The 13,458-nt window shown below is 39.1% G+C and overlaps 1 protein-coding gene across 8 annotated transcripts in view; it reads right to left on the bottom strand.

Moving 5' to 3' along the window:
• MAP3K19 (mitogen-activated protein kinase kinase kinase 19) overlaps positions 1–7,207 on the bottom strand; it is a 63,418-nt gene extending 56,211 nt beyond the window's left edge. For 6 of the 8 annotated variants that reach the window (XR_006220671.1, XR_006220670.1, XM_042994326.1 and 3 more), the window contains exons 1-2: positions 6,040–7,207; positions 262–484 (exon numbers count right to left, since the gene is read on the bottom strand). Coding sequence is in view for 6 of the 8 variants with exons in the window: in XM_042994326.1 (XP_042850260.1) it covers positions 262–462 (201 nt within the window). In the remaining 2 variants the exon portion in view is untranslated. Of the gene's footprint in view, positions 1–261; positions 485–6,039 lie in introns of those variants that run through there. The other 2 variants (XM_042994324.1, XM_042994325.1) reach the window with 2 other exon arrangements.
• Between the last annotated feature and the right edge of the window lie 6,251 nt (positions 7,208–13,458).

Raw genomic sequence — 13,458 nt, forward strand, 5'->3', positions numbered from 1 at the left:
AAGCTAAGAATACAGTGAAGAGAGAGGCAAATTGAGATGGCCAGGCAGGGTTGAGGGTTCACACGCATTTAGACTCTCAAGACATTACAGAGGCATCAGCCTGCTGTGTTGAGTGAAATGTGTCTTATTCATCCTAGTGTCCTCATTCTAAGCCCTTTCCTATCCCCCTTGAAGCCTGTCTTCAGGCATTCTTTCATGGAGGTAAGTGATTATGCTATTCACAAACATCTCATTCTTGGAATCTTTAGCTTAGAAGATTACCCATGGGCCCAGGACATCACATGGTACCTCTGTTAGATTTTCTTCTGCTGCAGTAATGAGAGGTGTATTTCCAGTCGTTGGATGCTGAAAGTTAAGGTTTCCAAGGATGGAATGGACTTTACTAATATAGTCACAGATGAGTTCCACATCACCCCTTGAAACTACTTCCAGGAAATCATGAATCAGTTTATTTTTATTCATCTTGCTAAGTCCATAAATTTGCCTGGCAAAGAAGAGAAACAATTAAATGAGAGTCAACAAAGCATGGGTGGTTCAAATGTAACATAGTCTATCTTTAGTGTCACCTCTTTCCCTCTTTTATGTATAAAATATTGTAACAGTTTTAAAGACAATTTTGAAAAAGAGGAAAACTCAATAATCCCACCAGCCTTGGTTTTTTGCATACGTTTTAAATTAGAAATAACAATTTTCACCATCACTTTGTGAGATCTGCTGTGGTATAGGAGAAGAAAGGATGGATCTACACCAGAATGGAAAGAGCATAGGCTCTGGAGCCTGAAAGAATTTGGGTTTCAATCCCTCATCCATAGATTCCCAACTGTGTAACCTTGAGCATGTCATTCAACTTCCCCAAATTTAATTTCCTCATCACTAAAATGGAAATGACAATTCCCTCTTCAAATGGTTGGTGAGGATCTGAAATACTATATACAAAGAGTTGGCACATTCTTTGGTGAAAATTCTTGCAGGATTTTATTTTCTCTAGCATTGATTAGTAAAATCCCTGTAACTATTTTCTTTATGAAAGTCCTATTTTCCTAACAATATTATAAACTCCTCAGCAGCAGGGACATTCCATGCCTTACACTTTTGTATATGCAATGACTCTAATACAGTGTGAGTCATTGAAGAGCATGGTGGCCACTGTTCTAGATTTTCCAGGAAAGTCCTTATTTTAAACATCCCATTTTGGTTTTCCAAATCATTGAATATCTTAGACTGCAATTTTTGAAATCACCAGATTACCTTCTCCATGGAGCCTCTTGCTGCTGGAAACAGCAAAAAATCATGTATCAGACCCTATATTCCAACTTCAGCTTCCAATACCATAGTTACTGCATGTAGACACACTCTATTTCATTGAATGGGCAATTTACTTGCAATGAACTGGCATTTTGTTGAAAGCAAGAGAACAAAAAGCCCATTTCGTAGTACAACTTTGTAGATAAAAGTTAACAAAAATAAGCAAGAAAATGTCTAGAATTGGCCTTTAATGTTCTAAATACACAAATGCCTTCAGAATTCATAGACCAGACTACATAGAGCTTTTTTTTCCAAAGAGAACATGTACTTGACTCCAGACATAGTACTATTTGATAAATTCATCCATTCGTTTAAGAGGATACTATATGTCCTTCGGTTGCTTTTATTGACCTATTCACAATCAAAAATAACATAAAATAGTTAAAGCAATGGGGTGCCTGGGTGGCTCAGTTGGTTAAGCCTCCGACTTTGGCTCAGGTCATGACCTCACGATTCATGAATATGAGCCCTGCATCAGGCTCTGTGCTGACAGCTCAGGGCCTGGAGCCTGCTTTGGATTCTGTGTCTCTCTCTCTCTCTCTCTGCCCCACCCCTGCTTGCACTCTGTCTCTCTCTCTCTCAAAAATAAACATTAAAAAAAATTTTTTTTTAATGTAGTTAAGACAAACTGTGAGAAAAAATGCATGGTTAAGAGTCAAAGCAAGCAACAAATAATGAATCTTATGATGTCAGAGAAATGGGATGGCCACACGGCTGAAGCACTCCATGGGAAAAAAGGTATCGATAATATTTGGAGAGCTGGAGAGAAGAGGAAAAGACAGTTTTGATGAGGGAAAGGGCAGGAACAAGGCCAGTACCCAGGGTCAATGAGGAGAAAGTGGACCAGATGGGAATTTATACTACTTCTAACCAGGATGGGAAGCCCATAGAGAGTTTTAAGTAGTGTGTTGTATGGGGTGCCTGGGTGGCTCAGTCAGTTGAGCAACTGACTTCGGCTCAGGTCATGATCTCATGGTTTGTGGGTTCAAGCCCTGCATCAGGCTCTGTGCTGACAGCTCAGAGCCTGGAGCCTGCTTCACATTCTGTGTCTCCCTCTCTCTCTGCCCCTCCCCACTCATGCTCTGTCTCAGAAATAAACATTTTTTAAAAAAGGAGTGTGTTTTAGGAACAGTGGGACTTTGGGAAGGTTATTATGATATAGAAAGGCAAAAATAAAAATTGAAAGTAAAGCTTAAAGGGTTTGTGACTGATCGACCATGAAAAATGAAAATGAGTCCAAGAGGCAGTGTTTGAGCAACTGGGGAAGACCTGATGCTGGGGGAGGGGGGCATTTGTTTTTACAGAATGATAATCGATGAGGTCAGCAACAGAGCCAGAAGGTAAATAGGATATCTTGTTTCCTTGAATCAAAGAAATGTGGCCTTAATTTAGTGCAGTTTCCTAAACTAGCTTGAGCATAAGAATTATGCTGTCCCTTTGTTATGAATAAAGATCCCCAGGTTCTTTTTGATTTAGTATGTATGGTTTGAGGCTGGAGACTCTCCGCATTCTTTGTTTTAATTTAAAAAATAATAATACACTGGTTTTATTTATTTTTTAATAGACTCAGGTTTTTTAAAAAAATGTTTATTACTTTTGAGAGAGAGAGACAGAGAGAGGGAACGAGCAGGGGAGGGGCAGACATAGAGGGGGACAGAGGATCCAAAGCAGGCTCTATGCTGATAGCAGAGAGCCGGATGTGGGGCTCCAGCTCACAAACGGCGAGATCATGACCTGTGCGGAAGTTGGACTGAGCCACCTAGGCGCTCCTATTGATTCATTTTAAATAGACTTTATTTTTTGGAGCAGTTTTAGGTTCACAACACAACTGAGTCGAAAGGGTAGAGAGTTCCCATATACTCTTTGACACCACACATACACAGCCTCCCCATTATCAACATCCAGCACCACAATGGTCCATTTGTGACAACTGATGAACCTACACTGACACATCATTATTATGTAAAGTTCAGAATTTACTCTTAGGGCTCACTCTTGGTGCTGTACACTCTAGGACTTTGGACAAATGTATAATGATATGTATCCACCTTTATATTATTTAGAGTAGTTTCCCCTAGAAATCTTTTGTGCTCTATCTATTCAACCTGCTGTCCCTGTCCCTCAACCCCTGGCAACCACTTGTTATTATTATTATTATTTTTTTTTTTTTTACCATTTCCAGGGTATACCTTTCTTTGTGCGAGCATTCAGGTGATTTCTATCATTAGACAACTTCTGGAAACATTGACCCAGTGATGAGAATCCAATCCACAATCTTTCTTGCAATTCATTTTATTTTATTATTGGTATTTAACATTACCATGTAATCCTTTTGACATAAACTTCCTAGGATAAATACCCATTCTTTCCCCCTAAATTTCTAATAGAGAATAAGCTGAAATAGAGAATCAATTCCTCAAGTCTCTCCTTACTTTTGTTCAAAGTACCATTACATGGGGGTGGGAGGGTGGGGAGGGTGGGTGATGGGTATTGAAGAGGGCATCTTTTGGGATGAGCACTGGGTGTTGTATGGAAACCAATTTGACAATAAATCTCATACATTAAAAAAAAACAAAGTACCATTACATAATGATAACGTAATAATTACAGCAGTAATATCCAACATTTATTGAATGCTGAGTACATGCCATATGTTATTCTAAATAATTTATATATAGTTTATCTATTTTATTCCAAACAACACCATCAGGAGAGGAAGATTATTATCCATATTTTACAGATGAGGAAAACGAAGCACAGACGTTGGCAAAATGAGATATCACATGGGAGATGTGTGGGCGCTAGTGCCCAAAAAGACTTAACGCAACTGGCATTTAAAGGAACATTTGTAAAATACGCCTATTTTCATCTCCTTGTTTGGATCCTAGCTAGAAAGGTTGGGGTTAATCATACCCATTAGCAGTACTGGGCTGGGTCTAGCTTTCCTCTTGTTTTATTTTATTTTTTCTTTCTTCACTTTTGCTCTTCTTTCCCGCTCCCCTGTGCCTCACAAGACCCAATCGAATGTGCACAAGAAGCCTCAGACATGCAGATATCTTTAAAGGCATATGGTGCTGTTATGTATGTGTGCATGTATTGTAATATATAGATCTTGTTGCTTACTTTTTAACTTAACGCTTTGTTTTTAAGCTTTAACCTTATACTTACATGCACCTCTGGTTGTTTGCTTCTAATGGCTGTATAGTATGCTTCTACCATACTTTATTATCCCGTCCCTTGGTTATGGACATGGAAGTTGCCTCCAACTTCCCACTCCATAAACAGCACTGCAGAAATACACTTGTTCAGGCCATGTTATACACTGTGCAGAAGTTTCCCTCAGGTGAATGAGCCGAATATACCTAATTTCACTAAATACTGCCAGATTATTCCCCAGAATAGCTGTATCAATTTATACTCTCACTGGTAGGGCCTGCCTATTTTCTTTAAGTTCTTCTAAGGGAAGCAGACATTCGGTTGATTGCTGTCACTTAATCATCATTAACATTAGCATTGAATAAGCAGTGTACTTGGAACTTTCCTAAGGGATGAAGGATCAAATGATACACTTGAAATTAGGCCATAGATAAATTTAAAATCAGTATACATATCTGTCCCAGCAAACAGCTTCAAGCATGAATTTATGTACTTATTTTGGAAAGTGCAACGGTACTTGCAATATCACAGGTAAAAGAAACACCTTCAGAAATAAAGAATAATTAAAACCTGTCTTTCAGTAAAGCTAAAAATCAGATACTCAAATAATGACTAGGCAATAAATATATATTTATATCACCAGTTTACTCATAAAGTGAAAATAAACCCCCAAAGGAATTTCTTTCCAAAGTTATTACCCTTAGCAATGAAATGACAATAAGTGTTTAAGAGCTGTGGTTTAATTCTTTAATGTAACCTTCGAGTGAGAGCATTTCACAAGTAGTATCTACTATTTCAATAAAAAACAAACATTAAGATTTAAACCAAACTAATATAAGGCTGTAATTTTAACTACACTGGAATTAAATTTTTTAAAAGTAGGCTCCATGACCAATGTGAGGCTTGAACCCCTGACCCTGAGTTTAAGAGTTGTATGTTCTACCGACTGAGCCAGCCAGGTGCCCCTGGAATTTAAAAAATGTTTTAAAAAGAAATAAACTAGGGGCATCTAGGTGGCTCAGTTGGTTAAGTGTCCGACTTCAGCTCAGGTCATGACATCCTAGTTCATGAGTTCGAGCCCCACATCGAACCTACTTGTAAAACAAAGTATCTTATTACCCTGCTTACATTTCATTTGACATCTTATGTAATTAAGACTTAGAGCAACGGGAATCTCCTTTCACGTTGAGAAAATACGGCTAGGACTCATATATATCATACTGAATATTTACAAGAAGATTTATATCATGTAAAGTTATCACGTATTTAAGTGACTAAACTAAAATAAAAGATTGTCCCTAGGTATATTTAAATCGAACCAAGTATTGTATACTTTTCTTCCCCTTACCAGTTTAGCTTGTGATCTAGATCGCCTAAATATTAGAAAGGATTGTCTCAATATTTGAAAAATCAAAGATAGTTTATTACGGCAACTCTAAGGATATAATTATTTGAGATTAGGACAGTTTCCTCTATCAGTTTACCTGATGTTCCTCCTCTGGGACAACCTTTGGGGAGAAAAAAATGTTGCAACATATGGCATTACCTAAAGTGGGCTGAAAAGGAGATTTGGCTTACCTATGTCGTGTTTTGCTGTGGGAGCTGACACACAGTTGAAGAAAGATGGAGAAAAACAGCAGTCCACGTCATCCTAATTTTTGGTGGCAGATTTCTGGGGCAGCTGTCAACCAACACTTCAGTGAGGGATCCATTTAAAAGCAGCATAGATATAGATTGTTTTTTCTTTGATTATTTTCCAATGTTGCACAGCTCAAAGTACTTAAAAAAATAATTAAAGCTGGTTCTGTGTGCACAAACCCTTCAGTTAGCTGCAAAGAGACTGCTTAGTTTACAGGCTGTCACCCAGGCAACCATCCACTGTGCATTTAGCTTTGAGAATTGAAGGCAGGACAATCTTGTCCAGGAAGGAAAACAAGCACTGTACACTCTTCAAAGCTGCCATTTAAGTGCTTAAAAGAGTTGGATGTTAGTGTCCTTCCATGGTTGGCACAACTGCCGTTATCATCTTATGCAGTGAAATTTTCTCCAGGAAAACCATACCTTTGTAATTGCCATGATGTGCTAGAAGGATGCCTTTCTGAATCTGAATATAAATTGCAGCATGAGAGAAACCAACAGGTTAACCCCAAACCCTGGTTGCATTCTTAGAGTCATATTTGAAAAAGCACCAGTGAATGGAAATTCTTACATGAGAACATATTTCTTGTCTAGAGTTGTGATATTCCCAAACAAGGTCTTCAGTTAACAGACTGCATGTTTGTCCCAGTCATAAACGCTAATAAACCCAGCTGAAAGAGACTTTAAATTCTGGACAACAAAAACACTCTCATGAGGAAGTAGACTCAGGCACTCTAAAACATAGGGTCATCTGCCATTTGTATGCTGCTAGATTTTTTAATGCAACTTACTGGAGGATGCAGGGGGTTTTCTTCTACAGATGTACTTGTTATATATGTTCAACTGAAGAAGGTGAAAAAAATACTTTACCATAGTAACAGCTAACATTTATTAAATGTTTACTAGGTTAGTCCTTTACATGAATGACGTCATTTAACCCCTACAACAGCGCCAAGGAGTTGATTCTATAATCATCATTATTCATCCATTTTACAGATGAGAACATTGAGGCTTAGAAGAAATTTAAGCTAATAAATGGCGGCACTAGGGCCTGAATCAAAGCAACCTGACTGCAATGTTGAAATATTCACCACTTACTATGTTAACACGCAACACCCACACCCACACTCACTCACTCACATACTCCTCAAATGAATGAACACTCAGAGATTGCTAGGTTTATGTATACTCTTCCATCATCCATTCAGCCTGGAGCACTTTAACGCTAATCCAAGCACATGCAGGTTGTTACTCTGTTTTACTTTCTATTTTTTACTTTTATTTTAGTGAGAGAAAGACAGCAGGGGGAGAGGGACAGAGGGAGAGAGAAAGAGAAAGAATCCCAAGCAAGTTCCATGCTCAGTGCAGAGCCCAATGTAGGGCTCAATCCCATGACTTTGGGATCATGACCTGAGCTGAAATCAAGAGTCGAAAGCTCAACCGACAGAGCCACCCCAGTATCCCTCTCTATTTTACTTTCTACAAACTTCCTTGTTTCTGCTGCCAGCAGGAATGGTATTTTTTCTTAGCTTTTATGCCAAGAGGAAGTTATAAGTACTGTACTTTCTCATGTTTAGGATTTCTGCAGTGTTATCTTTGGGCTTAGGCTGGTCCGCAATCCATGAATCTTTGTGTCGGTTCCTAAAAACAGTAATCCTTCTCTTGTCTCTCATTTTGAGAAACAGTCATTCATTCAAATCATGTTTTTTTCAAGAAACATGAGTTTTCAGAAACAGTGGCAAGATAAGCATGCAAACAAGGACAATCCAGTAGTCCCCCCTTATTGTCAGGGGATATGCTTCATGACTCTCAGTGGATGCCTGAAACCTCAGATTGTACCTATAATAAAGTTTAACTGTAAATTAGGCACAGTAAGAGATCAGCAACAATAATTACTAAGAAAATAAGAAAATAGAACAATTATGACATGATACTGTAATAAAACTTATATCAACATTGTCTTTCTGTCTCTCAGAACAATTTATTGTCCTGTGCTCACCATTCTTACGATGCTGTGAGATGATCAAATGCCTATGTGATGAGATGAAGTAAGTTAACAACGCAGGCATTGTGCTGTAGTGTTAGGCTACTACTGACCTGCTGACAATCCATCAGAAGGAGGATATTATGCTTCCTGAGGGTGGTTGACCTTGGGGAACTGAAACTGGGGAAAGCAAGACTGAGGACAAGGGGAGACTCCTGTATTGTATTAGGAGATAAGGCTGCCACAGAGCTATGTAGTAGGCTCTAGGGAAGCATGGAAGGGGAATGCCTAGCTTTCTGAGTTGGAAGGGCTGGGGTATATTAATTAGTTTGCTAGGCCTTCCGTAACAAAATACCACAGACTTGGTGGCTTAAGCAACAGTTCTCACAGTCCTACAGGCTAAGAAATCCAAGATCAAGGTGTTGGCAGATTTGTTATCTCCTGAGGCTCCTCTCCTTGGCTTGCTGGTGGCTGATTCTTACTGTTCTCATACGGTCTTTTCTCTGTGCACAGGCACCCCTGATGTCTCTCCACATGGCCTAATCTCTTTTTTTTCTTTTTAATAAAAACACCCATATGATTAGATCAGGGGCCACCCTAATGGTCCCATTAACTTAATCACATCTTTGCAAGTCAACTCCAAATATAGTCACATGCTGGGGTTCTAGGGATTAGGGTTTCAGCATATAAATTTTGGGGGAACACAGTTCAGCCCATAACAGAAAGGCATAGGGAGCCTTCAGAGAATGATCTGAGCTGAATTTGAAGGACAAATAGTTCACCAGGAAAATCACAGATGGAACGATACTGCAGGATAAACTAAACAACAGCATGTCCAGGGGAAAGATAAAAGCATGAAACGCTGAAAATACTGTTTCACGTGTGTGTGTTTGAAAAGCAGAACACACATGGCAGGGCTCGGGGGGATGGTAGGGGTGGGGTGGAGGGGAAGTGGGACTATTTCCAGCTGAACTGGGAGACAATTAAAAGATTTTATTCATGGAGAGATGTGATCATATCTGTATTTTAGGAAGATCCTCCTGACTGCAAGAATGAAAATTAATTGAAGAAGAGGTGCAGATAGAAATGATTAAAGATTATTAAAATGGGTCAGGAAAAATATGATGGTGACATAACCTAAATCAATGGCCGAAAAGATAAATGACCAAAGAAAAACAAGTGAAAGATGTGAAATTACTCTTTATAGGAGATGAATACAAATGGCCAAGAAACACTTGTAAAACTGGCTAAGCTCACCAGGGATCAGGAAAACATAAATCAAACCATGTTTTGTTTAGCATACTGACAAAAATTTAAGAGAGTTATTATAATATTAAATGTGTGAAAAAATGGCTACAATTATACACTATTAGAGGGTATGTAAATTTGTAACATTCACTTTGGACATTGCAATCTGGTGCTATCTATTACCTTAAAAAATTTGCTCATTTTTTGAGAGACAGAATGAGTAGGGGATGGACAGAGAGAGAGGTAGACACAGAATCCAAAGCAGGCTCCATGCTCCGAGCTGCCAGCATAGAGCCCGATGCGGGGCTCAAACTCACAAACTGTGAGATCATGACCTGAGTGGAAGTCAGAGGCTTAACCGACTGAGCCACCCAGGTGCCCCTTTATTACCTTTTAAAATGCACACATTCTTCAGCTTGGTATCCCCATTTCTCAGTATTCACCCTAGAGCATTGCTACAGGGTGCATTCTGACATGTGATCATAAAGATTCAGGTATAATGAAATTTTACCCTAGTTTTTTTTCAGAAAACTTTTTTTAGAAAATTTATTTTGGAAAATTTCAAACATGCAAAGTAAACAGTATAGTATAATGAGCCCCCACGTACTTGTCATCCATCTAAGGATGTTATTTTTTTAATTATTATGTTTTTGCAGGGGAGGGATGGCCAGAGGGAGGGAGGGGGAGAGAGAGAGAGAGAGAGAATATGAATCTCAAGCAGGCTCCATGCTCAGCACAGAGCCCAATGTGGGGTTCGATCCCACAACCCTGGGATCATGACCTGAGCCAGAATCAAGAGTCAGATGCTCAACCGACTGAGCCACCCAGGCATCCTGAAGGATGTTATTAATAGCTTTAAACAGTAGATCACTTACATGTCAAGTCACAGAAGACAAATAAAAAGTAGTACATCTATGCTTTGAATTCTGGAATGCTGTGCAGCAGATTAAAAAAGGAGGAAAGAGCTTTATATCATGTCTTAAGTGGGATCCAAGTCATATAGTTTAGTAAAAAAAAAGCGGGTTGCCGAATAATGCATATACAGTAACATGATACTTGCATGATGTGGTTGGGAGCACACGCTCAGGAGCCAGCCTGATCACTTAGCAGGCATACAGCTTGGGCAAGTTACCAATGCTCTTTCAGCCTGTTTCGTCATCTGTAAAGTAAGGGTGTATAATAAGAACATTATCTACGTCACAGGGCAATTATAAGAATGAAACGAATTAAGTATGAGTAAAACACTTAGAAGAATGCCTTAGAATAAGAAAAACACTTAGAACAAGACATTCTTATTTGTGCAAAAAATTGATTAAAAAGAAGGTAAGAATATATTTTTCAAATACACAAATATGTATGTAAAACATAGGAAGAGGTCTGAAAAAACTCATGCTTAACTCGTATGAGCAATTTTATCTTGAGGATATGAGAATTGAAAAGACAGTCAAGGAGGCCATTTGTTTTAAACATATGATTTGAACTTTTTTATGAGAAGACATTCTCATTACTTGTATAACACTTGAACAATTTAAATTAAAATATGATTCTTAGGTCTACCTCTGGTGACAAATAGTGATTTAAGGATCTCTTACCAGGCAGTATATTGCAGTACATAAGTGGGCCAATGCAAAGAACAGAGATAAATGGAAAATAGGAGATTATCTGCAGCAAAATGGCAGATGCAGATGAGATGGAAATTAGCCCATGTAGTTTAGTTAGAAACTAAACTGAAGTGAATGTTAAAAGGGATCCGAGCAGGGGTGCCTGGGTGGCTCAGTTGGTTAAGCGTCCAGCTCTTGATTTCAGCTCAGGTCATGATCTCACAGTTTGTGAGTTCGAGCCCCAGGTTGGGCTCTGTGCTGACTGTGGGGAGCCTGTTTGGGATTCTTTTTCTCTGTGCCCACCCCCACCATGCTCGCATTCTCTCTCTCTCTTTCTCTCTCTCTCATTACCTCTCAAAATAAATAACTTAAAAGGGATCTGAGAAGATCAGCAAGCAATTGAAGATACTATTAATGTAGAAGTAGTTAATGAACCTTAGAACAAACAGCACAATGCAAAAGAAGGTTGGGATTAGACCCAAAATCTTGCCTTTATTAATCATCTGTGGCTAAAAGAGTTCACTCTCCCTAACAAGAATGGAGTTTAATCATTTCTCTTAAAATTCTCCAGAGATTCCTTGCCTTGGTGACTGTACCTCTTTCTAGTTCAAGAAATAGTGGAGCACTTGTTTAGAATGTAAAATATTGTGTGGGGCACCTGGGTGGCTTAGTTGGTAAAGAGTCTGACTTTGGCTGAGGTCATGATCTCACAGTTCATGAGTTCCAACCCCCCATCGGGCTCTCAGCACAGAGCCCCTTTTGGATCGTCCATCTCCCTCTCTCTCTGCCCTCCTCTGCTTGCACTGTTTCAAAAATAAATAAACATTAAAAGAAAAAGAGAGAATGAAAATATTGTGTGTTCTGAAAGGTCACTTGGATATTTTTCAATCACTTGATTTAAAAAAGAGTTTTAAGAAGCTGGATTAGCCGTCACGCATCTCTTTCTAAACCATATTATATTTATGTCTTATCTCAGACTGTGAGCACCTCGAGGGCAGGGATTAGTCTTTGAATACCTCCGTAGGATTGACCATTGCTATGACTTGATTAATATTACTGAATGAGTGAAAACAAATGCTGTCTGAAAATTGTGCTTTAGAGATTTCTCTCTTAAGGGTTTCTTATTTTCATAGCAGGTGTTTGTCTTCCAGGTGTACCTTCTATTGTAGTTGCTGTCGCGGCACAGAGGCATCCAGGTAGATGGGGATGGTGTAGTCCCACTGCTCTTTCTCCTCTCACAATATTTGCTATCTCGCTAAGACCTAATTAAACTGTTATGCCCCCACATTTCTCTGAGGACTAAGCCAACGGCGATTTTTTTCCAGGCATCTAATCCCTTAAATTGCCTATGCGTCAAAATTCTCCCCCTGGCTATTACTGGTTAACACCTTGAAATAACTGAAAATTATGCCAGGGAGGAAATGTGCTTGCAACAGAAAAACCCTTGCCTTTGGATGTATAGCAAAAGAGCTCTTAATACTGAAGAAACAAAATCTTTTCTGCCTTGTGAACCAGTGAAAATCTAATAAAAGTGTGTCTCCCCTGGGTACTTTACATCATTAGCATCCTGGTTTCACACTTTGCTTTAGCAAATAACTTATTTTAAAAGTTTCTCCAGGGAGAAGACAAGAAGCCAAAAATATCTCAGAAGAAAACTTTACCTAGCAACTCAAGAAAGCGATTTCATACAGTTTCTAAGATTTAACTTCATGTAGCAAAGTCTTTGTGATTTTTTAGTTTCTGATTTTGGTATGTACTGAAACTTCTTCATGGATAAGCAGGGAGGAAAAACAAAGTAATGCTCAAAACCACACTGAGATACCACCTCACGCCGGTCAGAGTGGCTAAAATTAACAAATCAGGAGACTATAGATGCTGGAGAGGATGTGGAGAAACAGGAACCCTCTTGCACTGTTGGTGGGAACGCAAACTGGTGCAGCCGCTCTGGAAGACAGGGTTGATGTTCCTCAAAAAATTAAAAATAGATCTACCCTATGACCCAGCAATAGCACTGCTAGGAATTTACTCAAGGGATACAGGAGTGCTGATGCATAGGGGCACTTGTACTCCAATGTCACTTTTAACAATAGCCAAATTATGGAAAGAGCCTAAATGTCCATCAACTGATGAACGGATAAAGAAGATGTGGTTTATATATACAGTGGAATACTACTTGGCAATGAGAAAGAATGAAATATGGCCATTTGTGGCAACATGGATGGAACTGGAGAGTATTATGCTAAGTGAAGTAAGTCAGGCAGAGAAAGACAGATACCATATGTTTTCACTCATATGTGGATCCTGAGAAACTTAACAGAGGACCATGGAGGAGGGGCAAGGGGAAAAGAAGTTACAGGGAGGGAGGCAAACCATAAGAGACTCTTAAATACTGAGAACAAACTGAGGGTTGATGGGGGGTGGGAGGGAGGGGAAAGTGGGTGATGGGCATTGAGGAGGACACCTGCTGGGATGCGCACTGGTGTTGTATGGAAATAAATTTGACAATAAATTATATTTAATATAAAA

This window comes from Panthera tigris, chromosome C1 (genome assembly GCF_018350195.1).
Source record: "Panthera tigris isolate Pti1 chromosome C1, P.tigris_Pti1_mat1.1, whole genome shotgun sequence".
Classification (NCBI taxonomy): Eukaryota; Metazoa; Chordata; class Mammalia; order Carnivora; family Felidae; genus Panthera; species Panthera tigris.